This window comes from Lissotriton vulgaris, chromosome 2_1 (assembly GCF_964263255.1).
Source record: "Lissotriton vulgaris chromosome 2_1, aLisVul1.2, whole genome shotgun sequence".
Taxonomy (NCBI): domain Eukaryota; kingdom Metazoa; phylum Chordata; class Amphibia; order Caudata; family Salamandridae; genus Lissotriton; species Lissotriton vulgaris.
Window position 1 is genome coordinate 624,347,467 of NC_141687.1, and position 26,028 is coordinate 624,373,494.

At 43.1% G+C, this 26,028-nt stretch overlaps 1 protein-coding gene across 3 annotated transcripts in view; it reads left to right on the plus strand.

Annotated features, from left to right (window-relative positions):
• The window catches only part of LOC147730877 (antizyme inhibitor 2-like), a 170,087-nt gene that overhangs the window by 135,111 nt on the left and 8,948 nt on the right, over positions 1-26,028 (plus strand). For all 3 annotated transcript variants that reach the window (XM_086955739.1, XM_086955738.1, XM_086955740.1), the window contains 3 exons: positions 419-566; positions 9,531-9,643; positions 10,345-10,559. In XM_086955739.1, the coding sequence (XP_086811865.1) occupies positions 419-566; positions 9,531-9,643; positions 10,345-10,559 (476 nt within the window). The remainder of the gene's footprint in view (positions 1-418; positions 567-9,530; positions 9,644-10,344; positions 10,560-26,028) is intronic.

Genomic DNA, 26,028 nt, shown 5'->3' on the forward strand with positions numbered 1-26,028 from the left:
TATGTATGTATGTATGTATGTATAGGCATTTATATAGCGCACTATTTACCCGGAGGGTCCCAAGGCGCTTCGACCGCTGCGAAACCCTTCCTGGCTTCCCTGAGAGATGGTCCCTTAATGGGTATCTCCAGGGTGAGACCAGGCATCCCCGGCGGTCTGGTGGGGCCGTTAGTGAAGATGAGGCAAGCTAATGCCCAGAGTTGCCGAGTGTGATCGCTGATCAGAGTGGGCACCGAGGCGAGAGAATTATCGAGTCCGCTGACCCTGGTCCAGAAACCTGCTGCGCCGGGAATCGAACCCTGGTGGGGTATTGCACAATTCAGGCAGCCTTAGGATGAGACTGAGCTGGGATGGTTGTTTTGATGTGAAGGAAAACAAGGGATTCAATCCAGATGACGCATTCTCTTCTCTCCACTAGATCGGGGCAGTGGTCACTTCAGGACTCTGCATGCACTTCCCAGAAGGATGTGGGGTTGAGATAATTGCAGAGCCCGGGAGATTTTACGTCACCTCGGCCTTCACTGCGGCTGTCAGTGTCATCGCCAAGAAGAACATTGTGGAAAATTGTGAGTTTTAAACCCTGCCTTTGACATTGGACATCAGTTTATTGTACACTTACCAATTATTAATTGATTTACTTTTAATTAATCAATTAACTCTGTACTGTTGTCAAACCACATCACTACAAAATTCAGAGACTGTCTAATCGGGTTCCATGTTAAAATATCGATTGCAGAATAGTTGAAAACAATATCGATGTAAATATCGATTACAAAAATATCGAATTCCTATACTTTAACCGGTAAGTACAATAATATTGACTCAAAAATATTGATGTAAAATATATAGATGTAAAAAATATCGACTTATAACAAATAAACCTAATTTATTCAATATAAACACAAATAAATATTTACATATACATATATTTACTTAAATACATTTTATTAACTAATATATTTATTTATATAATTTATAAACTTTTTTAATTATATAAAAATAAAAAAAAATAAACACATATAAATAATTTAAAATAAAATATTCTACATTTAATTAACACATTAAACTATTTTAAAAAAATAATATACATTTAATAGCAAAATAAAAACATTAGTAGTTTCATTTCATTTCAAAAGCTGTATTCGATCATTTAAAAAACAATCATAAAAGCACACAAGAAATTTCATCAGTATTACATAACAATTGTAAAATGTAGAAGTAAAAAATTCATTCATTCAAAAAATTCATTACGATCACAAGTAAAGATGAGGTAAGAAGTGGACAATAGCAGCTAATTTTACAAAAAACGATACATTCACAGTTGGGTTGTAAAGTCCATGCTTTTCCTAGCGGACACAGATTTCAGAATAAAAGTCGCTGTAAAAAAGCACACATCCAGTACATCATGTGCAAATAAAAACCTCATGGCCATTTTAACAGTTGACACAGAGTATTTTTTTTAAGCGGTTTAAGGAAGGCAATACGGAGATGCAAATACAAACGACAAATAAGCAGAAAGTGCACAGTGCTCTGCTTCGAAGTCCCGTCACATGGACAGGGAATTGACGTATGCTTTTTTGTCAGGGGGAAAGCCACCAGAACAATTCCTAGTCTTAGTCTGGTAAGGACAAACTGGTGAGATTGCTTAGTGACCACTTTTAAATACTTCGAAAACCATAGCATGCCAGGTTATTAGAATGATAACATTGGTGTGTTACAAACAGGCAGCTGGCTTCACTACGCAATTTTGCTTTAACCCCCAGATAAACATGTTTATGCTCCTGTTTTGAAATATCAGTGGCACAAACTGGGTCCGCAAAAACATCCATATCAAACAAGTCTCTGTATGATGTTATAACATATTTAAGCCATGGCATCAGACTATATTTATCCAGGTGGAGGCAATCATTAATGATTCTCCTAGTGAAACCAGTTTCTCCATTGGCCCAGATAGATCTCCAGGCCAATAATAGTCTCAATCCTATTAAATCAGTCAAAAATTCCAGACCAACTTCTTGATGAACCAGCTCATTAGAGGCTGAGGTTGGGAGATAAAGAATCCTCTTTAAAAAGTCATTTTCCGCCACTTGCAAATCCCCATGGCGGCAGTGTCCCCAGACACCCGAGTCATAAAGTGCCACTGGAGCACATCTGTGTCGATATACATACAACATGTCATATATACGACGACTTCCTATTTTAGAGGCAAATTTAAAAACACCAGAAGCACCCTTGCCCATCTAAGCCTTAATATTAAGTATCTCCCACGTGCCATTGCTACTAAAAGTAATGCCTAAGTAACAGAATTTGTCCACCACATCAATTTTTTGATCCAAACTGGAATTATCTTAACTTCCTTATCTTCTTCCCACAAGCCATGATAAAAGTCTTCGAGTTGTTAATTTTTAGTTTCCTCCCCTTGATAAAATCAGAAAAACTGTCCATTAGTCTATGCAGACCGACCGGTGTTCTAGATAATAGAACTGTGTCGTCTGCATAAAGCAGTACGGGGATCGCTTGACCCTCAACACACGGTGCATCAGCATTAACCAATTTCAACTCGGAATCCATGGCATTAATAAAAAGGGAGAAAAGAAGTGGGGCAAGGACACATCCTTGCCTAATACCTGATTTGACCATGATGTTATTGGTACATTCCCCCGCTTGGCCAAATCGAATCTGGGCCGACAACTTACTGTAAAATCTAGCCAAAAAATAAATATTTGCAGCAGGGGCGCCCAGATCTAATGTTGTCCACAATAAAGCATGGTCCACCAAATCAAATGTGCTGGTAAGGTCCGCAAAACAGAGGAATAGCGAACCCTGCTTGGCTCGGGTGTATTAACCAATGATTAGATCTAGATTAATACACTGCTCGATGGTACCAAGGCCCTTGCGGAACCCGAATTGGGAGTCTGCAAGGATACCATTGGCCTCTTCCCACTCCTCCAGTCGCAACAAGAACACCCTGCTCATTATTTTCAGAGATGAGTCTAGAAGGGAGATAGGGCGATAGTTCTTAGCCTCGCCTCTATCTCCCTTCTTGTAAATAGGTACGATTATGGACTCGCCCCATGTTGAGGGAGTGCATTCCTTTGCTGCGGCATTAAAAACCTGGGTCAAAAGAGGGCCCCATAACAGTAAATCAGATTTATACCGTTCAACCGGCACCCCGTCAGGTCCAGGGGCCTTTCCTCCCTTGCTGTTCCGGATAGCATTATCTACCCCATATGTTGTATTATTGAGGGGTAAATTTGGGCCGAGGTCCACAGCCCTAGAACATATGGAATCTTTCCCGCCCGGGTTAAAAATACCAGTGAAGTACAGAACCCAGCTTTCCTCACTGACCTGGGCAGTTAATACAGGGAATTCCTCTTTCTGAAGGAAGGGGCTATTTACAGTATTCCAGAAAAGCTTACTGTCCCGGAGCTCTGCCGCTTTCGAAAGATTGTCCCAAGCTTCCTCCCTTAACTCTTGCTTCCTACGTTTCAGATCGTTTTTATAGGTTGCCCTAAGAGATTTAACAACTTCCCTATCCCTAGGGCGGCTTGAGAGGGCTTTCTTTAAATATCTTAAGGACTTCGTGCAGGCCCCGTCGAACCAGCCTACAGTCACCCTAGTACTACTGGCCTTGGTGATAGTTAAGGTCCTTTTAATTATTTCATTTAATTTCACAAAGTCGTCAAGAATACATGAAGCGCCTGTATTAACATCTAGGCAGCGCTGTAACTCCTGGAGCTGCCACAATTTTAATCAGCAACTTCTCTAAATTATCCCCGGACCATTTAATCCTGATGCCATTCTGTCTACAGGGAATTATTTCGGTCATAGTCCTTCGAGCGGCTTGAGCCTTCCTCCCCCAAATTGACGTAAACATAGTAATGCCTTTATGGTCGCTTAGGGCCAAGTCGACAATTTCCGGAATAGCACAGAGAGAGCTAATATTTACAGAGACCAACAAATAGTCTATGACAGAAGCTGCGTTCCTCCCTACAAAGGTAGGGACAGGGTTACCCTCGCTATCGTTTGCCGGCTGATGAATTAACAAATCTAGTTTGAGCATAAGTGTGTTAAGAGACTCTCCATATGGGGTATGAACAAAGTGGGCCCGGTCCTCCCCCCTAGCCCCATCAAACCCACAGAAATTCATAAAAGAGAAGGGGCACATAAAGATATTGAAATCCCCCCCAAATGATATCAAAAGGGGCATGGTTGGCCCTACAAATTTTATCAACTGCAGTCTCGAGTTTGTTAACTACTGTAGAGCTAGAGAAATCAAACACATTATTATAGTGATTAATTAACAAAATGTTTCGACCCCCACTTTGCTGCAACCGGGCTCAAAAATTCCACGGCCTCGATAATTCTCGTTCCGGTGCCTACTCGACTCACGGGTTCACACTCTGCGACTCTGGGCAATAGCTTGCTTAATCTCCACTATGGCCCCTCGCGGCGGGATGCCTGGCTTTCACCTTGTGGATACCCTGCTGGGGTTATCTCACAGGGGAATACCAGGACGGGTTCCCAAGGCAAACGCCTTGATGCCTTCGGGTGATACGTGCGCTATATAAATCGCAATACAATACATACAATACTTGTGAATGGAATCCAATGATGGTGTGGGATTTAACTCGAACCGGAAAGTTCACAGACAATAAAATCACTCGCCCACCTTTAGCCCTGCCCATGGTTGATTCCTGCGCCAAACAGTTATAAGACACATATCCATCAAAATGTATCTCTACCGTAGACCACGTCTCTTGGAGGCACAGTATGTCGTAATTAATAACAAACTCCCTCCAGCCAAGAGTCTCTTCCTTTTTTCGCCAACCAGCAATATTCCAACTCACTAGTTTATACCCGGTACCATGATTGCCGTCCTCTATTCCTATGAACTTCCCTGGGGGCATAAATGGGGGTGCATTTTGTGATTGGGCCTCTGGACCACAGGATCGTTTATCACAGCTTGACATTAGTGGATGCTCTACAAGGTCATCACACAAGGGGATAATAGGGTCCAACTGGTCATTTATTCCCGGTTGAACTATGGCCGTTGGTTGATGCTCCACTGGGTCATACTCTGATTGGTAAATACTGCCCACCAGTACTACTTTATTCAAGTCCGGGGTTCCTCCCATGGGTGACAGCTGGGCTTCAGGGGGTAGTCAGTCTACTGCATCGAGACAACTAAAGCGATTATAATCGCAAAAGAGAACCCGGGTTGGCATAGGGGCTATTCTGCCATCAAATCTTCTGTTTCTTCCCCTACGGTCAACCATTGTCCAATCATCCATGCCTCTTCCATGGGCCATGCAGTTAGGGGGGAAAAGAAGGACAATGGCAGTGTCTGGATGGTTGAGTCAAATGACCTATTAAAACCAGCACAAATGTGGGAGACAGTTCGGGGGTCTCTAAAATTAACTGTTATACAGTCCCCATTTATAGTCTTAGCTGTCTTACCCAACCAGGGCAACCTTCTTACCATTATAATTTCACTAGACAAGTGAGCCGGCAAGGGTCTATTCCAGTTTAACCATCTGACAACCTTATTTTTTAGCGAGCGAAAAGATTCTCCTTCCCCCTCTTCTAGAGCAGGAGCGCCCGCCAAAACCACCATAAAATGGTTAGCTTCGGGTGGGAGGTCTGGTAGTCGGGGTCTTTTAACTCTACATTCTTTTACTAACGCTGGCGGTGCAAGATAACAGTCGTCAGCACTCCCCTGGTTAACACTAACACTGGGCAAAGAAGCGGGAGTCTGCTTAGGGGGCCCCTGATGTACAAGATTAGTGCCTTGGAAACCAGGCGGTCTACTGTTAGGAATAGAGGCTCCACCATCTACAGAAGATATTATCCCCGCAGTCTGGCATGCAGGGATTAAAGCTACGCCCGTCTTATTGACCATACTTGAGTTTGCTAATAAAGCAGATGTAACTTTCTCAATATTTGCCAATCTGAGTTCAATTTGTTCCATTTTAGCTTCTAAAGGGAATAAAATAGATTTAAATAGCACTCCCAGGCTTTCAATGGACAGATCGTTGCCGGGCTGGGTCCGCAAGTGGGTGACAGGGGGGGGGGGGGGGCAAAGTTAAATCAACCAACCCATTCGCAGATTCTTTTAGCCCCTCCCTTTGCTTGGCTGAGGAATTGCTATCACTTTGTCGCTTTGCTATTTTAGCTTTATTCTCATCTTTCTTGTTATAAGCCTGTTTCCTTTAAGGGATAGCCCCTTCTTTAGACCCTTGGGGCAGAGTGTTATTAATAGAATCCCCGGGGTCAGACGGTGTAATTACACGGTTATCAAGCATTAAGTTAATTTCTGCCAAAATTTCATTGACTAGAATATCCAAGTCCTGCGAATCATGCTCCTCCATTCCAGAAGTAATGTCTTGCTCTGCTATACAAGGCACTGTAATGGCGGTAATGGCGGTATCCGGATTCCTATCTGGCGTTTTGGCATTAGCAATTGCTCCCATGGAGGATCTTTTATTTACTGTGATTTCTTGTGACAAGCGTTTTTCCAATACAGAGATTTCAGTTTCAATTAGGGAGTTTGCTCTGATTAAGAATGTTTCCATACCTCCCACAATTGAGCCTCCAACAAGCGATGACTTGCTCCTCAGTTCGCGCCCAGACATGGTTCACAAAGTTGGTAGTAGGTTTACAATGTCTAAGGCAAGAGGGGGGGCCCGGTCCGGTCCTGACCGGTCAGGAACGGGCAGAAACGGGCCAGCCCTTGGCCCAGGCTCGCCCGGCGCCGTCCTGCGCACGTCCCGCGTGCGTGGTATTGGGAGGAGTTATGTAGGAGGCGGGGGCGGGAACAGTCTGCAGGTGCGGCCAGTTGGACGCCGCAATCTCCACTGGGACTCGCAGTCCCGCTCTGTGGAATGGCCAGATGATAATCACCCCCAAAGTGCTGGTCCGGGCTCAGGTAGCTGCAAGAAAACACTCCAACACCTCTATCCTCTATCCTCGACTACGAGCGGCTCCCGCGAAGCGGGGGCCGCGAGTCGTGATGAGGACCCGGGAGGCGGTGGCGGGAAGAGTCTGCAGGTGCAGCCAGTTGGACGCCGCAATCTCCACTGGGACTCGCAGTCCCGCTCTGTGTAATGGCCAGATGATAATCACCCCCAAAGTGCTGGTCCGGGCTCAGGTAGCTGCAAGGAAACACTCCAACACCTCTATCCTCTATCCTCGACTACGAGCGGCACATTAGTAGTTAAAACGTTGGATAGCCAAGGGGTAAAAATTACTATTCCCACTCCAGTGAGTGTAACAGTAGAAAAAACGCGCTGGATAGCGTAGGGGTAAAAATTACTATTTCCACTCCAATTAGTGTAACAGTAGGGAAAGCGCTGGATAGCGGAGGGGTAAAATGTATTATTCCCAATCCAGTGAGTGCAACAGTAGGGAAAGTGTTTGATAGCGTAGGGGTAAAAATGACTATTCCCACTCCAGTGAGTGCAACAGTAGGGAAAGTGTTTGATAGCGTAGGGGTAAAAATGACTATTCCCACTCCAGTGAGTGCAACAGTAGGGAAAGTGTTTGATAGCGTAGGGGCAAATTTACTATTCCCACTCCAGTGAGTGCAACAGTAAGGGAGGCGCTAGATAGCAGAGCGGTAAAAATTACTATTCACACTCCAGTGAGTGAAACAGTAGGGAAAGTGCTGAATAGCGGAGGGGTAAAAATTACTACTCCCACTCCAGTTAGTGCAACAGTAGGGAAAGCGCTGGATAGCATAGGGGTAAAACTTACTATTCCCACTCCAGTGAGTGCAACATTCGGGAAAGCGCTGGAAGCTAAAACAATAAAAAAATAAACCCATCAACATTTTTATTACACTTAATTTCCAATATTAGCATAATTATTATATACATGTAAATATAATATTATTAACAAAGATAATAATAAAAAATAATTACCCATTATTTAACACTATAAAATCCACAACATGCACCTATAATTAATTATATCATTGCATTTATTAATTACTAATTAATTAATGAAAATGAATATTATTATTTATTTATTAATCAATAAAAAATTAATTACTTACCACCTTTCACGCCATTTACACATATTAACACCAAAACATACACCTAAAATGAATTACACAATTACAATTAATAATTACTAAGTAATTGATAATAATTAACTTAAAAGTATTCAATAATTAATCAATTAAAAAAATGATTTATTACCACCCTTCACACAATTTACACATATAAACACCACAACACCTAAAATTAATGAAGCAATTAACCTAATTATTTATTAATTGACTAATTGAAATTAATTAACAACTAATTATTAAACAATTATTAATTAATCAATTAACACATTAATTATTCAATACATTTTATAAAAATTAAATTACTTCCCACCCTATTCCCCTATAAACCCACAACACGCTACGGAACTAAGAACGCAGAATTAAACCTAAAATAAATTAATAACTAGTAAAACTCTAAAACATATAATAAAATAACAAACAATTCACATTAAAAACACAAAAATACATAAAATTATTAATAACGCAATATTTTTGTAAACTATATTTTTGTAAACTATATTTATTACAAAGATATTTATGTAATCGATATTACTTACCTGTCAGTCGATATTCTTGTCAACTTTATTTTTCTTCTCGATATTTCTTCAACGCGATATTTTTGCAGCGATATTTCTGTCCCACGATATTTTTGCGGTGATATTTCTACTCTGCACCGTCTAATCGTGCTCTTTGCTGAAGATAAATTGCAACAGATGTTATGCATAGGTGTTCTCCTGCTCCGTCTGTAAAGTGCTCTAGCACACACCCAATCTCCCACACCCTGTTGATCAACAGTGTTAATATTAGTAATTCTGTGGAAAATAAAATAGATGAGAGAGTTGATCCACTCAGATCGTCAATTGGACAAATTAGCTAGAGTAGTAATCAATTACACTGAGTAAAGCACCAATGACGACTTGCACCGTTTCTCCCCAGCAGCTCATCCCTTCATATAATCTAACGCACAACTGGACTCTACACAACACCCCAAGCACAGATCCCACACAATCAGCATCTATCTCACGGATCAGATAGCCACAAAATCTCACCGACAGCTCATGTCTTCACAGCACCTCAAGCACATCTGAGACCTGATCAGCATCTCGATTACCGCTGAGACATACGCAACATCTCACCCACCACTTAGACCAGTGTAACATCTCATGCAGAGTTCAGACCTTCCGATCATCTCACTCAGATCTCAGACCCGCATGGCTCACACCTCCATCTGTTCTATCCAGCTGTGTACAACTCTCATGCTCTGCTGAAACCCGCACACACCAGACACAGAGCTTAGTTGTGTATATCCTGTACAACTCGGGCATGCATTGCATATCCTGCACAGATCCCACCGGTCGCCTCAGACCTGCATTGCATCAGATAACATACCTTGAATAGCACCTCATACAGAATGCTACAGAGAAGAAATGGGTGGGCTTTTCTTTACTTTGTTGCAATGTCTTTATCTCTCCAACAGGTGGCAACAATTCCCCCAGGAAGCGGATCATGTACTACCTCAATGATGGCATCTTTGGTTCCTTCAATTTCCTCCTGTTCGAAGAGAACCATCTTAAGCCTCTCGTAATGCACGTAGGTTAACAGCCAGTTGTTAGACATTAGTGTGTGTATAGCTCAGGTGATCAGACAGCATGTTTAAGATCTTTATTATTGGTGTTGTTGCTCAAGAGGAAGAAATCTAGGACATCAGACTAAAGTCCCAGTTCCCAAGTGAGAATACAGGTGCAGTGGTCTCTGCTTCCAAAGTCCATTATCTCAGCCCTGAAGAAGGTATATACTGTCACCTTCATAGTGTGGGCTTGTCCCCTAGGGCTGCCATTTCAATTTCCTGCAGAGCTCCAAACCTAGGTTCATTGTTTGCTGGCTCCTCAAATAGGCTGCAACTGCTCCTTCTGGCCTGAGCTTCTGAGCAGCTTAGTCCGGAGCTGACTGCTAGTGCCCCGCCTGCCAGTCCCCTGACCGAGAGATCAAGAGCCCAGACGGCCATCCTTTTAAAAACAGGAATGTCCATGGGCTCCATAGGATCAGAAGACTTGAACAGCAGTTGCATTCTCAAATAAAGGAAGAAAGACCAGCTTATCATGGCAGCACTCTTATTCTCTAGGCAGTTCGGGGTAACTTAACTTGTAGGTGGTCCCTATCCAATGGCATTGGCCTGAGGATCCACTGCGTACAATCATCCTTTGGAGTTCTGGTTTCACTAAGTACGTTTGTTGTTTGACCCTTTCTCAATGGCTTGAATGATCTGTTCTGCTTTGTTTTTCTCTGCTCAGAAAGCCTGCCTGGAACAGCCACTGTATTCCAGCACCCTCTGGGGTCAGACGTTGGATGGCAACGATAAGATTATAGATGATGTGGCACTGCCCGAGCTGCAGATTGGCGACTGGTTGGTCTTTCAAAACATGGGTGCCTACTCTGTGTCCACCACCACCTTGTTCAATGCCTTCAGAGCCATGCCTATCTACTTCCTGCTTCACAGAGATGCCTGGTAATATTCCCACCCAAGGTCTATGAGTGAATTGAGTTATGACAAAAAGTTCCATCTGTGCTGAACGAAACATTCGCACTTTACAGAAAATGACCACTGGGTATCTTGGGACATGGGATCCATGAGTCTTGGGGGGTTTCTTTATGGCAGAGTACGATGATGGTTGGCATTGGCTAGCGATTTGCTCCAATTTTGTAAATGAAGAGACGTGCTTCCTCTCTCTTGGTGCTCGGGTCAGTAATTCCTAACCTTTCAGAGAGTCTAAGATACTTCTGGTGACTACTGAGGCTATTAAGGGTTTGTCGATCTCCTGTGCCTAAGCTTTGACCCGGCTCTATCCCCAAAAATAAACATATTCTTGATCACAACTAAGTCTATTTTGCATGTTTATTGGGCAGCTAATCAAATCTTATAGAATACATTAAGTAAGTCCTCTCACAGGATCTCCACTGGAACTATCACAACAGATATTGTACTTTTTAGAGAGACAGGGAAGAAGGTGGTGACAAAGTTGCTACATGACGCTCCGGCCCACAACTCATGTAAAGGCCAACAATTAGCAACATTCACAGCCTTTAAGATTGACATAGATTCATGCCATATTGTTCGCATACAGCGATTGTCTCTTTAAGTAAAATGTGACCCCTTTTTAACTAACATGCAGAGTGAGACTGAACTCTTACTAAAACTTTATAGTTTATATGAAACGTGCACTTTTGTGACTGCTCCTGCTATTCAGGACAAGTGTTAGCAAAGCCAAAAGATATGGTTTGCATTGTGAGTCCTGACTAAAACACAAAAAACAGCTTTATGCAGTGTATTAAACGAAAAACAAAAAACAAATGTTTATGAATACATCTATAAATGAAAGAATTTAATATGCAATGATTAAGTGTACATTGTGAGATGTAAAATAGGCCCTCATGCATTGCAATACAACCACTTCCATAGGAGGCAGAATGATACCCTAAACTGCCACTAGAATGAGGTGGTAGAAAAATACTGCTCTGGGCCACCAAAAAGTGCAGTCTATGTATGTTTTTTTTTTTTTTTTCACAACCATGTCTATGTATGTTTTAAAGAATTGGTCAGAATAGGTGTTACAGACAACTGTGCTATCAAGCCAAACCCAAAAAGGTTACCACCCGTCTTCCCCCCAAGAAGATCATCGCTACTGATGTAATTAGATTTTCACATCACCATGTAAAAAAAGGCTTAAATCGTGTCACCCTAGCTGTAAACAATTACTTCACTTTTAAAGTTGTATATAAATTGCGAATGGACCATAAAACACCATTGCCACTGCCCCTCATTGACGTTGTCACATCTAGTGCTGCCACTGTAAATAATAACAACTCCCATCTTGCAGTGCTACATAACCTGTTAACACAAGACTGGAAAAGATATGCTGCCTTGTTTTATTCCTTTTTACACTTTTTAGAACCCAGTCTGATGGTGTCCTGAATGAGAGTCTGCAGATGAGAGATGGTGAGGAGGTCTGCAAGAAAAACAATGTTTGTGGTCATGATGGCTTTGTTAATGATGCAGCCGAATTTGAAGATGGTGTGGGCCAGCAAAAGGAGCCAATGGCTTTCCATCAGGATGGGGTAATGTGATCATATTTTTTCAGGTCCTATATGAGACGTGCTGTGGCATATGGGATGCCCTTACGAGTTGGGTCTGGGAGGTCAGGATCAGAGTGTTACTGCCATTGAGATGCAAAAGTAAGATAAGTTGAACAGCAGCTCTGAAGTCACTTTCTGGAAGAAACAGTTTCCCTTTGTTTATGAGAGAGCTGGTAGCAGGCTCAGCAGTGTTTTTCCTTGAGTGCGAGGTTGGTGTCCAGGGGGTATCTGTGAGGAATCAGCAGAGTGTCCGTGGTTTTAAAAAGCAGTACAAGAACACCAGTGAGGTGTATCCCTTAAAGGCTGTGGAGTAGCAGCCTGTGGTGGGTGAGGCACAGTGACTAGCTCGCCAGCTTCGGCCAAGGTTGGGACTTCTGGGTCAAGAGCAGCAGCAGCAGTATATCAACCTTGTGTTTATTCGCTCTTTGTTGTTGCTAGTTTGTACACTATTCCCATCCTCCGCCTTTGTTATATTTGCCCGTTTATGGTTCTTGGTTCCTTGACCGCCTTGCCAGTTTACCTTGACCGTGTATTCTGTTCTCACTTAGGTGTTCTACTGTGGCTTTCCCCCTTAAGGGCTCATTGACCCTTTGCCTGAGTACTCTGGCCTTGCTCTTCGGATTCGGTTTTGGTTCTGGTGTTTCACTGTGGATTTATCTTGACGGCTCTCTGACCCACCTGTCAGTTATGCTGACCTTGCTCTCTGGAGTCTATTTTGGCTTTATCCGGCTGATTTCTTTCCCTGCTCATATGCATCCCGATTTCATGCCCACGTTTGAGGCTTATCGGTTTTGCTTCCTCCTGGCTTAGATTCACTGAGACCCTCCTCTCTGAAGCCTCTGGGTATACATGATCATCTATCCATCTATCTATCAATCTATCAATCTATCTATCTATCTATCTTCGCATAGAATATAATTTATTTTTGATTTAACATCAAATCACAGCATGTACCTTTATTGATTATTGGGTCGCCCTACCTCCTGCCTGAGTGTTTCCATAAATACTCGCACTGTGATCAAAAGAAGAACTGGATGTGCAGCTTTCTCTCTCTCTCTCTCTCTCTCTCTCTCTCTCGCTCTCTCTCATTCTTTGATTCATTCCTCTACCCCTCTGGTGTTTGACCCTGTGTGGCACAGCCTTGTACAGACAAGGACACACTCAGGGGAGTGAAGTGGACCGTTGTCAGAATTTGTGGGATAACAGTTGCAAAACTTGGCAGCTGTTTGCGAGGTCCACCCTACACTGATGTGAGTTCTTATTGTAATCCTCTGGTGGCTATGGCTCAAGCCAATCTGAAAATCCAAGAGGCTCTCAAGATCACTCGCAGTGAGGGGGGTTATTTGTTAAACCTTTTAACTAATGTTTCCCCACATCCAAAGAACAAGTAATGCTTCCCAAAGTCATGCTACTGGTGAACCTGTATCTGATTCAACAATGCCATACAACTCTTTCTTGGCGGGAATGGCTCCACCAGAAACGTTTAGTAGAAATCCATAGAATTTCCATGGTTCCTAGCACATATCAGTCTACATTCTCTAACTCGACCCTTGCATTATGCATCAGATTCAGCTAAAGCAACTTTCACTTTGTCCTGTCTAATGAAGATGCTCTCATTTGGGCCACACTTTGATATTAAACCAGAGCACTTGAGGGTAACAATACAATGTGCTTAGTGAACAATTTAAAGCTGTCTTCGGATGAAGACAGACCATGCAATGGGGCATGCTGGATAATTATCATTACAACAGGGATCCAAAGATATAGGGCCCGATGTAGGTATCGAAATACCGGTCGGAAACGGCCGAAAATACCGATTTTCGGACGTTTCCGACCGGTATTTGGATATTGATATGTAGGGGCATTTCAAAATACAGAATCGGTAATTTTACCGATTCTGTAAAATACAGAATCGGTAAAAATACCGAATCTGTATTTTGGAATGTAGGTAGCACTGAAATCCGTGCTACAGGGGTGTAAGAATTCATAATTTACCACCAACTAGAAGTTGGTGGTAAATAATGAAAACCCTCTAAAAAGCATTTTTTTTGCTTTTTAAACGGTGCCATGTTGCAGACATACATGCCCTTAGAGCATGTATGTCTGCAACATGTGCACCTATACATAATTGAGGGGTGCAACAGGGTGTCAAAGTGACACCCTGCCACCCTTCAATGTTTCCTTAAATTACCGAATCGGTAAATACCGATTCGGTAATTGGCATTCATCCCTATGGGCCTCCAGGCCCATAGGAATGAATGGCAATTACCGAATCGGTATTTACTGATTCGGTAATTACCGAATCATTCCGATTCGGTAAATAATTCGGTAAATATACCTACATCCCGATTGCCAGTTCTTAAATACCGAATCGGTATGATTCGGTATTTAAGAATCGGTAATCTGGGATTACCTACATCGGGCCCATAATCTCTTATATTAGCCACTTCAGCAAGAATAAAGTGGAAGTGGAGTAGACTGATTAAGCTTCCACTGTATATTTTATTGCAGACTTTGGGATGATCCACAGCATTCACACACTTGCACTGGTCATTAATTGTCCCAAATCCACTAACGCAATTATTGATTTGGTGCTACAAATCAACCATCAACAAATGGAAAGACATTCAGAAAAATGATGTGTCTGTTTCACATGAAGTGAAGGGCCTGCATGAATTGTGGATATATATGCCATTTTATAAGGTAATGCCCTCAGTTGCCGAGAAACTCACTATGCCCGGCTGCAAACAAAGACTGGGCAAAATTAAATTCTAGAGTCTGCAGAAAGTCAAGTCCATTTCTTGTTGAAATTACTTTGTCAACTCCAACAGGGCTATTGGAATTCAGGCCCTGTTGGATTCAGGAGCAGGGAGTTGCTTTGTGGATATTACGATAGCTCATCATATTACTACTTGAAGAAAGAAAAAACCTGAACCCATATAAGGGATTCAGGGTGCTCCACTTACCTCACGCGAAGTGTGGCAATAAATAGAAGATGTAGTCACGGCTACACACCTAAGGCACTGTGAAGCTATTTGTTTTGGTCTTATATATACTCCTAATTTTCACATTGTGAAACAATAGAGTACCTTGGCTATGACAGTACAATCCAAAATGTTACTTTACTTTTTGGTACTGTAAAAACAGATACTCTCCTAAAGGCATTACTATCACCACACGTCCATTAATGGGTGGCACACTCTTGATTTCTCCAGAAAAGAACGTAAACATTCCTGAAGCTTACACTGGATTTACCGATGTGTTCAGTGATAATGTGCATACACTCCATCTCCTCAAAGAAGATATGACTGCACAAACCTAATACCAAAAGCAAATATACCACATTGTTGAATCTATTGTAAAGCGAAGAAAGAGGATGAGTATCTGAAAGAATATATTGATATGAACTTGGAGAAAGGTTTTGTTCTTCATTCTATGTCCCCTGCTGTAGAACTCCTCTTTCTTGCCCCCAAGGTGAAGGGAGATATTGTACAAGGTGTTTACTACAGAGAATCAAACACTTTCACAGTGAAGCATAGATTACATTCCCTATACCATTACCTTTAATGTCAGTATTGTTAGACTAAGTCAATTCTGCAAAGGTCTTCACTGATTTAAATCTCAGAGGAACATGTGCTCTTTTCTAAATTAAAATGGATGATGAATGGAAAACTGCTTTCTGTACTACATTTGGACATTTTGAGTTTCTAGTCATGCATTTTGATTTATGAAACCAAAATGGAGGCACATTGACAACATGTGAGAGAGTTTTTGCATAGACTACTTGAATGTTCTATATACACTGAGCCACTCAAATGTCTTTTTGAAGGTAGATTAGTATCTTTTTTAGAACTTATATTGTCAGATCAGGGTCTTAGCATGAACCCTAAAAAGGTATCAGCTTGTGGCTGATTCCATTTACTGCAAAGGAGACACAAAGATGCTTGCACTTTTGATGATTTTTAAGACCTTTTTAGCAGGTTTTTCTACAATAGTGGTATCCACAGAATATTTAACTAAGAAAAGTTCCACCTTGCCCTGGGGATCAGAAGAACAACATGCTTTAAACCTGTTAAAAGAGGCTTTCACTACTGCCCCTGTCTTGAAGCATGTGGATCACACTCTGTCTTTAATTGTCAAGAAGGATGCTTAATCCTTCGCTTTAGGTGAAATTTTGTCACAGAGAGACTCTATCTGTTCATCCAGTTGCTTATTTCTCTTAGAACTTAACATTGACTGAACAGGAAAACAAAATTTATGATAAGAAGCTGCTGGTAATTTAAGCTGGCTTTGCCGATTGGCGCCATAATTTGAAGGGCGGTATCGACACTCCATACAAACTTAGGATTTCTAATAACCTATTGACTGGACAATAGACATGGCAAAGCTGATGCATTATATAGATAGACAGAACCAGGAAAACACAGCACCAGGAAGGGAGGAGAAATTAGGTGTTGGGTTACTGTCAGGAATCAGGTGTGTGTCCGTGGTTTTAGAGGGACTATGAGAGCACCAATGAGGCACATCCCTTTAAGGCTGTGGCATACTGGCCTATGGCGGCCAGGGCGTCTGTAATGACCTAGATTCTTAGCATATTCTCAGCATATTAGACCTATTATACGCTAAGTCACTACATACCGCAGCCCTCCTCAGGACCTACAAAATACCACGCATAGAATACCTACCTGAGAAAGGAATAACACAAGTAATAACGCTTACACAAATAGAAATACCAAACATCTGGAGCCAAAATCTTGGGGAATCTGTACAATGAGGCAGCAAAACCAACACCCTCCTGTGAACAACGTGCCCTGGCTCGACAACGCAACTATGCGAGAACCAACGTCTTCCGACGACAACGCACCCTGGCGCGACAACACAACTATGCGAGAAAGCACCACTTATAATTTAGACGCTACCGATGGGAGCCGGTTTCCCTCACATGAAGAAAGGGGTCTGGCCTTCCCTCACAGGACGCATTGGACATGAATTACACTTGTGAATCATCCCCAATGAAGAGTGGAACCCCCTCTTGTTCTTAGTTACCTGTATGAAGGGAAACTTACCATTCTTCTATACATCAGCACCTGGCTAAGAATAAATTACACTCCCCTTCAGAAATGACAAACAAATGGGACTAATACACACTGGGGTCTCTTTATTACATGATGATAAAGTGATAAGAAAAGAAATAACAGAATATTATAGTAAGAAGTCACCTACACACACATATACATATACAACCTAGAAGCAAATATATGATTAGATACAATAGGCCAACTTGGAACACCTCACCATGATCTTGGACATGTTTGCATCAGCAGGCGAGCTCGTCCTTTCTCTCCCTTTGGTCTGGTCAGGACTCTCTGCTCCACAGCCGCAATTGCACGTCTGCACCGCTCTGCTTCATCAGACTGCCATAACTCACTCTAACCAACCAAGAATCTCTCCCTTCACTAATATAGAACACAGTTTCTCATCGAAGTCTCTAGCAAACTCCCCCCATGGTTCCCACTGAATTCCTGTACCACCTGGTACCAAGGCCGCTCCTGAGGGTAGCTAAGCCTTTGTTATGACCTCGGCCCGAGATAAGCACATTCCTTCGATAAGAACCGGTCCTCTCTGGTTCATAGCTAGCGAATAACACATTGAGACTAAAATATAGCCTCTCACCTAAAAGTGTTTCCCGAAGAATCATGTCAGAAAAGAACATGGCGTTTCTCGAGTATAGGCCTTTAGGCCCGAAAAAGGCATAAGATCATGTCAAAGCAAGTTGGCAAGCCCTGCCAATGGGCGAGGTAAAGTCGGAAATAATAGAAGTACCACACATGTGCAAGTAAATAGCAGAATGTACTGAGATGGTGGTAGGCAACGGTCATCACCAGGCCAATTAGTGCAAATATCACCGTCACTACAGCGTCAAGAATAGCTAGTAAGCCTGAGTCAAGGGCTGGACCAGTGCCGGCGCTAGGCATGGGCAGTGTGGGCAGATGCCCAGGGACTTGCACTCAACTCACCAGCATGGGGCCGCACCGGTGGTGAGTCCTGTTGTTTCCCTGGCAATCCATTTGAAAGAAAGGTGTCTCCTTACAATTAGGGTTCATGGGAGGGGCCCTCCCCCGGCCTCTCAGGGAGTGCATCTGGAGGCCTAGGAGAGGGAGACACTTCCTCTTGCCCCATTTGCAAGAAGACCATTCAGAGACACTGTAGGACACCCATTGTCCAGCACTTTAGCGCCCCCACAGTGTTGACTCTCAGCCCCCAAGCAATCCTCACACCTTCAGCCATATAGGAGCTGTGAAAGAGGTGCTGGTAGGGAGCTGGGAGGAGGAGCTGCGGCCCAGGAGGGGTCTGCACAAAGCAGCTTTTGGAGCTGTGTCACTTAAGTAAATTAAAGCTGCCTCAGACATTCCCTTTTGGCCCGGGGCCCGCCAATCCTAGAACCGACTCTCTGGGCTGGACTTCGGTGTCATGACAGGCAACTGCAGAATTTAACTTCAGGAAGGCACTGGGAAGTAGTGTGGCCAATTTATGTTGTATTGGCTCTTCTTTGCTGTTGCTAGTTCTTCCACCGTTCCCGACGCCCACCTTTGATATTTTATTCTTTTGTGGTTCCGTGGTTTCTTGATCTCCTTGCCCTGACCTTGCTCTTCGGATTCTGTTTGGGCTCTGGTGTTTCACTGTGGGTTTATCTTTTAGGACTCTCTGGCCCTCTTCCCTGTTATGCTGACCTTGCTCTCTGGTCTTAATTTGGTCTTGTTGTCCATTTGTGTTTTTCCCATTCCTCTTCCCTGCTCGACATATCCCGAGTGTCTCTCTCCCAGCCGTTCCCCAGCCCCTCCAGTGTTTTGGTTGTACAGCCGCCATCTGAAACGGACATGCATACTGTGCGTGCCATTGAAAACAGGAACACCTGTCAATATTGACCAGATAGGCATTCTGTGATTGTCCCTGTTAAAAAAAAGAAATAAACTCCATCTCGGACACAGGCTAACCTTAGACTGCTACCGAGTTAAGACACATCAGTGGCCATAAGTACAACAGCCCAGATTTCTTGATCCTGCCTCTAATGGAAGTTACTGAGGATCGGAAACTCCAATGGATATGGGATCGCTGCCCCGGGAATACTGGGCTCAGTAATCCTACATTTTATACTGGGAACAAGTCCACCAAGTGATGTCTAGAGGACCTTGTCCTGGGTACAGAAATGAAGTTCACATGTGGGAACTGTAGTAATAGGAATATCTCTTTAAGATATTCCATAGTAGAACTGTGGTGATGTAATAAGAATGTCTTACAAGCTATTGTAATATAAGAATGTTGTGATTTGTTTTGGATATCAATTTCCACAGAGCTGCATGCACTTTTGTACCGAGCTTTCTTAATAAAGCTAAATGGATTACTTTTTGCAATAAGTGTGTGTCTACACTTATTTATCGTAGCGGTGATTATACTACAGGAACCAATGCACACTGATTCCAGTCTGTTAGTCCCCTTTCCATATGGCGCTGCACTGGATCATCTTGTGATGCCGTGATATTGATTCCAACGTTACTACAGCCTGTAAAGTCTGGGGCAATGGTAAGAAGGTTGTGAATAAATGAGCAGCGCCTCTCCCAACCCATACAAGGGTCTCCCCATTCCCCCCTCCAGCCACGAGAGATAGCTCTGCTGTCTCTGTGGTTTACGGGTGCGGCTTTCCAAATATCATCTCAGATCTCCGTAATAGCAGGGCAGTCTGAATTTTCTTTTCAACAATTTAACTTCAGGGTTTTTTCTACCCGTTTTCTTACTTTGAAGAATTGAGTATATACCAGTTAAAATGAAGCTATAAACAAAAGGCATTCTCCATCATAAACTGACGCATATCTTGTGGCTTACTCTGCAAACATAAGTTACCCCAATTCCTAATCAAATAGAAATGTATCCCTCGCTTGCCTCTGTTACTAAAATTCAACCTCCTTGCCACTGTAAATATAGACCACCTTCTTAGACTAAATGTATGTTTAGTTGAGATGTACATAACAAAAAACAGCTCCCATCTTCAACTCATCAGGCATCGTGTTGCTGTCAATGCTTGTCAAAGCTTGTCACTTAGACTGATGTACACCCTGCAACTGCTGTTTACTGAAAGCAATCTTAGTCTTAAATAATGTGTGACTTGTGTTTACGACTGCAAAGACTTCTCTCTTTGGCAGGCATCCATCATGCGTCCAATTCTGTGAACAAGCGCCTCCCTTTGGGTGTAGGCACATCATAAGCAAAAGGGTCCTATCTTACACTTACCTTTACAATATATTGTACTTCATACTTTATTAGCACTACCAGTGAGGACCTCTCCTTCACATGCTTAGAAGTACAACATTCATTCTTCCTCTTGTTTCGGGGTGTATTTTAGTCCAGGTTGAGGCCCCCCCTTTGACCACTGCCCCCTTTTGATTCCTATTTCCCGCGTGTCTTCTCCTCCATTTTGGTTTGTGCCTTTGGGTCTTCTGTGCACAAGTGTTTTCATGAGTCTGGGGGGCTGTAAAGCCTTTGAGGACCACCTTCTTTTGCACCTCAGTCTCCTTGGTGATGGTGGTCACAGTTAATAAGGAGCAGACAGTTTGGTCAAATGACTCAACGGTGGACCAATGGCTGAGTAGGACGGATCCGGATAGAACTGTGTGGGGTGTATTGTGTCAGTGAGGCTCACTATGGAGTCCGGCTAAGGGCAGTACAGGCCGGTCTAGGTCGATGTCCATCTAATGCAGTCCAGCCCCTACATTTCCAAGAAACCCTGTTGCGTGAGCCTCCTGACTACTCCTTTTCTAGCACCTTAGATACCCAGCAGGTGTTATAGACTCCTTTCTCCCTTTCTTCCTGTGTTCAACCTTAAGCCATACTCTCGCTCCTATATTCCTCGTCTCTCCCTCTTGTGCCAGCGTGACTTCAATACAACATTGGATGCATCCACAAGGTTAGCAGAGGTATTTACTTCCATTTTGCTTTCTGTGGACCATCTAGTGGATTTTTATGGGTAGTTGGTGCTCTTTGATATCAGGGCCCAGCCTTTATTCTGAAGGGACCTCTGCACATCCAGTCTTCTCCTAGGAGCTTAGATTTAATCCATCATATAGGAGGAGTGTGGCTCACTGGTTAGAGCAGGCAGACCCTGAAGCAGAGGTCAGACCCGGGACCAGGGTTCAATTCCCGACGCGGCAGGGTCTTGAGCTCAAATGTCCACGGACTCGATAATTCTCGCTTCGGTGCCTGACCTAATCATGGGTTCACACTCTGCAACTCTGGGCATTAAGCTTGCTTAATCTCCACAACGGCCCCCCGCAGCGGGATGCCTGGCTTTCACCTTGGGGATGCCCTGTAGGGGCTATCTCAAAGGGAAAAGCCAGGACGGGTTCCCAAGGCAAGCGCTTAGAGACCCCTGGGTGATAAGCGCTATATAAATCCAATATACAATGCAATACAATATATCACCTTTATTGCATGTTTTACTCCAAGGACGTGGTAAATAGCGCCTCTCTAAGTAAAAGCCACCCCACCTTCAGCTGATTTACATCATGTTGATACCGCTGTATAAAAAGCATGTTTTTTTTTACAAAAAAGATCTCATCTCATCTTGTGTCCACCATTGTAACTAGAAAGCAACCACCAAGGCCTGCAGCTCTAAGCAAAAATCAAACCCATCTTAAGACAATATATACTGTATACAGTCGCTGTAAGCAAAAAACTCACGGTCTTACATGTGCGCACCTCCTGTGCCTGCTGCTGTACATAGGGAGCCTACATCTCAAACGGATGCCGTCCTACCATCAATATTGTAAAGAAAACCTTCCTGTATTACACTGACACAATTTTAAGAATGCTGCTTTAAACCTTCCTATCTGTTATTGATTCGCGTTCCCATTTAATAATCATGCTTTTCATGTGACAGCTACAACGAATCCACCCTAGACTCATGGGCATCCTTTATTTTACTTTAGAACTTACTAGCCCATGCGGACGTCTCAGTTATTTCCCATTTGAGGGATAGAAGTGGCTCCCTCTATTTTGTAAAGCTTTTCATCTGCAAACCTTTATTTTGTATGTGTTTGAGAGGTTGCATCTCCGTATGGTGTAATATTTTTCGATATTTACCACAGGACACGCACAGTTTTGATGAAGATTGGGTTTAGCTCATAGTTTAATACGCCAATCAAAAAACATTTGTTTGTAGAATATGGTAACAACCTAGCAATATTGGGGCTATGTGAGTAAATGAATGCCCCAAAATATTAATGTATATACGACAGACTTTACATTGTGAAGGTGTATGAGTATGTGACACGGGCTTCTTATTATCCTCTGTAATAAAAGGTCATATTATTAGCATGTCATCAGTTTTGCCCATTTAACCGTGCGACATAACCTGCAGTTCTGTGTCCACTCAATGGTGAGCTCTCCGTTCGAGTATTGCTTTGTCTCAATTGTCAGCACTCACTTTTAGCATTGCTTCTTCTCAATAATGAGGTCTCAGTTTGAGTACTGCTTCTTCTCAATGGCGAGCTCTCACTTTTAGCACTGCTTCTTCTCAATAATGAGGTCTCAGTTTGAGTACTGCTTCTTCTCAATGGCGAGCTCTCACTTTTAGCACTGCTTCTTCTCAATAATGAGGTCTCAGTTTGAGCACTGCTTCTTCTCAATGGCGAGCTCTCACTTTTAGCACTGCTTCTTCTCAATAATGAGGTCTCAGTTTGAGTACTGCTTCTTCTCAATGGCGAGCTCTCACTTTTAGCACTGCTTCTTCTCAATAATGAGGTCTCAGTTTGAGTACTGCTTCTTCTCAATGGCGAGCTCTCACTTTTAGCACTGCTTCTTCTCAATAATGAGGTCTCAGTTTGAGTACTGCTTCTTCTCAATGGCGAGCTCTCACTTTTAGCACTGCTTCTTCTCAATAATGAGGTCTCAGTTTGAGCACTGCTTCTTCTCAATGGCGAGCTCTCACTTTTAGCACTGCTTCTTCTCAATAATGAGGTCTCAGTTTGAGTACTGCTTCTTCTCAATGGCGAGCTCTCACTTTTAGCACTGCTTCTTCTCAATAATGAGGTCTCAGTTTGAGTACTGCTTCTTCTCAATGGCGAGCTCTCACTTTTAGCACTGCTTCTTCTCAATAATGAGGTCTCAGTTTGAGTACTGCTTCTTCTCAATGGTGAGCTCTCACTTCCAGCATTGCTTCTTCTCAATGGAAAGCTCTCACTTCCAGCATTGCTTCTTCTCAATGGTGAGCTCTCAGTTTGAGAATTGCTTCTTCTCAGTGGTGAGCTCTCACTTCCAGCATTGCTTCTTCTCAATGGCAAGCTCCCACTTCCAGCATTGCTTCTTCTCAATGGTGAGCTCTCACTTCTAGTACTGCTTCTTCTCAATGACGAGCTCTCACTTCTAGCACTGCTTCTTCTCAATGGCGTGCTCTCACTTTTAGCATTGCTTCTTCTCAATGGTGAGGTCTCAGTTTGAGTATTGCTTCTTCTCAATGGTCAGCATTCCTCTGTAGCACTGCTACCCTCATTTGAAATAATGTTTGCACTCCACAGTTTCCTAGTCTAGAGTATTGCTTCTTCTCAATGGCAAGCTCTCACTTCCAGCATTGCTTCTTCTCAATGGCAAGCTCTCACTTCCAGCATTGCTTCTTCTCAATGGCGAGCTCTCGGTTTGAGAATTGCTTCTTCTCAATGGTGAGCTCTCACTTCCAGCATTGCTTCTTCTCAATGGCAAGCTCTCACTTCTAGCATTGCTTCTTCTCAATGGCAAGCTCTCACTTCCAGCATTGCTTCTTCTCAATGGCAAGTTCTCACTTCCAGCATTGCTTCTTCTCAATGGCGAGCTCTCAGTTTGAGAATTGCTTCTTCTCAATGGGGAGCTCTCACTTCCAGCATTGCTTCTTCTCAATGGCGAGCTCTCACTTCTAGCATTGCTTCTTCTTAATGGTGAGCTCTCAGTTTGAGAATTGCTTCTTCTCAATGGTGAGCTCTCACTTCCAGCATTGCTTCTTCTCAATGGCAAGCTCTCACTTCCAGCATTGCTTCTTCTCAATGGTGAGCTCTCAGTTTGAGAATTGATTCTTCTCAATGGTGAGCTCTCACTTCCAGCATTGCTTCTTCTCAATGGCGAGCTCTCACGTCTAGCATTGCTTCTTCTCAATGGTGAGCTCTCAGTTTGAGAATTGCTTCTTCTCAATGGTGAGCTCTCACTTCTAGCATTGCTTCTTCTCAATGGTGAGCTCTCACTTTTAGCATTGCTTCTTCTCAATGGTGAGCTCTCACTTCCAGCATTGCTTCTTCTCAATGGCAAGCTTTCACTTCCAGCATTGCTTCTTCTCAATGGTGAGCTCTCAGTTTGAGAATTGCTTCTTCTCAATGGTGAGCTCTCACTTCCAGCATTGCTTCTTCTCAATGGCAAGCTCTCTCTTCCAGCATTGCTTCTTCTCAATGGTGAGCTCTCACTTCTAGTACTGCTTCTTCTCAATGACGAGCTCTCACTTCTAGCATTGCTTCTTCTCAATGGTGAGCTCTCACTTTTAGCATTGCTTCTTCTCAATAATGAGGTCTCAGTTTGAGTACTGCTTCTTCTCAATGGCGAGCTCTCACTTTTAGCATTGCTTCTTCTCAATAATGAGGTCTCAGTTTGAGTACTGCTTCTTCTCAATGGTGAGCTCTCACTTCCAGCATTGCTTCTTCTCAATGGAAAGCTCTCACTTCCAGCATTGCTTCTTCTCAATGGTGAGCTCTCAGTTTGAGAATTGCTTCTTCTCAGTGGTGAGCTCTCACTTCCAGCATTGCTTCTTCTCAATGGCAAGCTCTCACTTCCAGCATTGCTTCTTCTCAATGGTGAGCTCTCACTTCTAGTACTGCTTCTTCTCAATGACGAGCTCTCACTTCTAGCACTGCTTCTTCTCAATGGCGTGCTCTCACTTTTAGCATTGCTTCTTCTCAATGGTGAGGTCTCAGTTTGAGTATTGCTTCTTCTCAATGGTCAGCATTCCTCTGTAGCACTGCTACCCTCATTTGAAATAATGTTTGCACTCCACAGTTTCCTAGTCTAGAGTATTGCTTCTTCTCAATGGCAAGCTCTCACTTCCAGCATTGCTTCTTCTCAATGGCAAGCTCTCACTTCCAGCATTGCTTCTTCTCAATGGCGAGCTCTCGGTTTGAGAATTGCTTCTTCTCAATGGTGAGCTCTCACTTCCAGCATTGCTTCTTCTCAATGGCAAGCTCTCACTTCTAGCATTGCTTCTTCTCAATGGCAAGCTCTCACTTCCAGCATTGCTTCTTCTCAATGGCAAGTCCTCACTTCCAGCATTGCTTCTTCTCAATGGCGAGCTCTCAGTTTGAGAATTGCTTCTTCTCAATGGTGAGCTCTCACTTCCAGCATTGCTTCTTCTCAATGGCGAGCTCTCACTTCTAGCATTGCTTCTTCTTAATGGTGAGCTCTCAGTTTGAGAATTGCTTCTTCTCAATGGTGAGCTCTCACTTCCAGCATTGCTTCTTCTCAATGGCAAGCTCTCACTTCCAGCATTGCTTCTTCTCAATGGTGAGCTCTCAGTTTGAGAATTGATTCTTCTCAATGGTGAGCTCTCACTTCCAGCATTGCTTCTTCTCAATGGCAAGCTCTCACTTCCAGCATTGCTTCTTCTCAATGGCGAGCTCTCACGTCTAGCATTGCTTCTTCTCAATGGTGAGCTCTCAGTTTGAGAATTGCTTCTTCTCAATGGTGAGCTCTCACTTCTAGCATTGCTTCTTCTCAATGGTGAGCTCTCACTTTTAGCATTGCTTCTTCTCAATGGTGAGCTCTCACTTCCAGCTTTGCTTCTT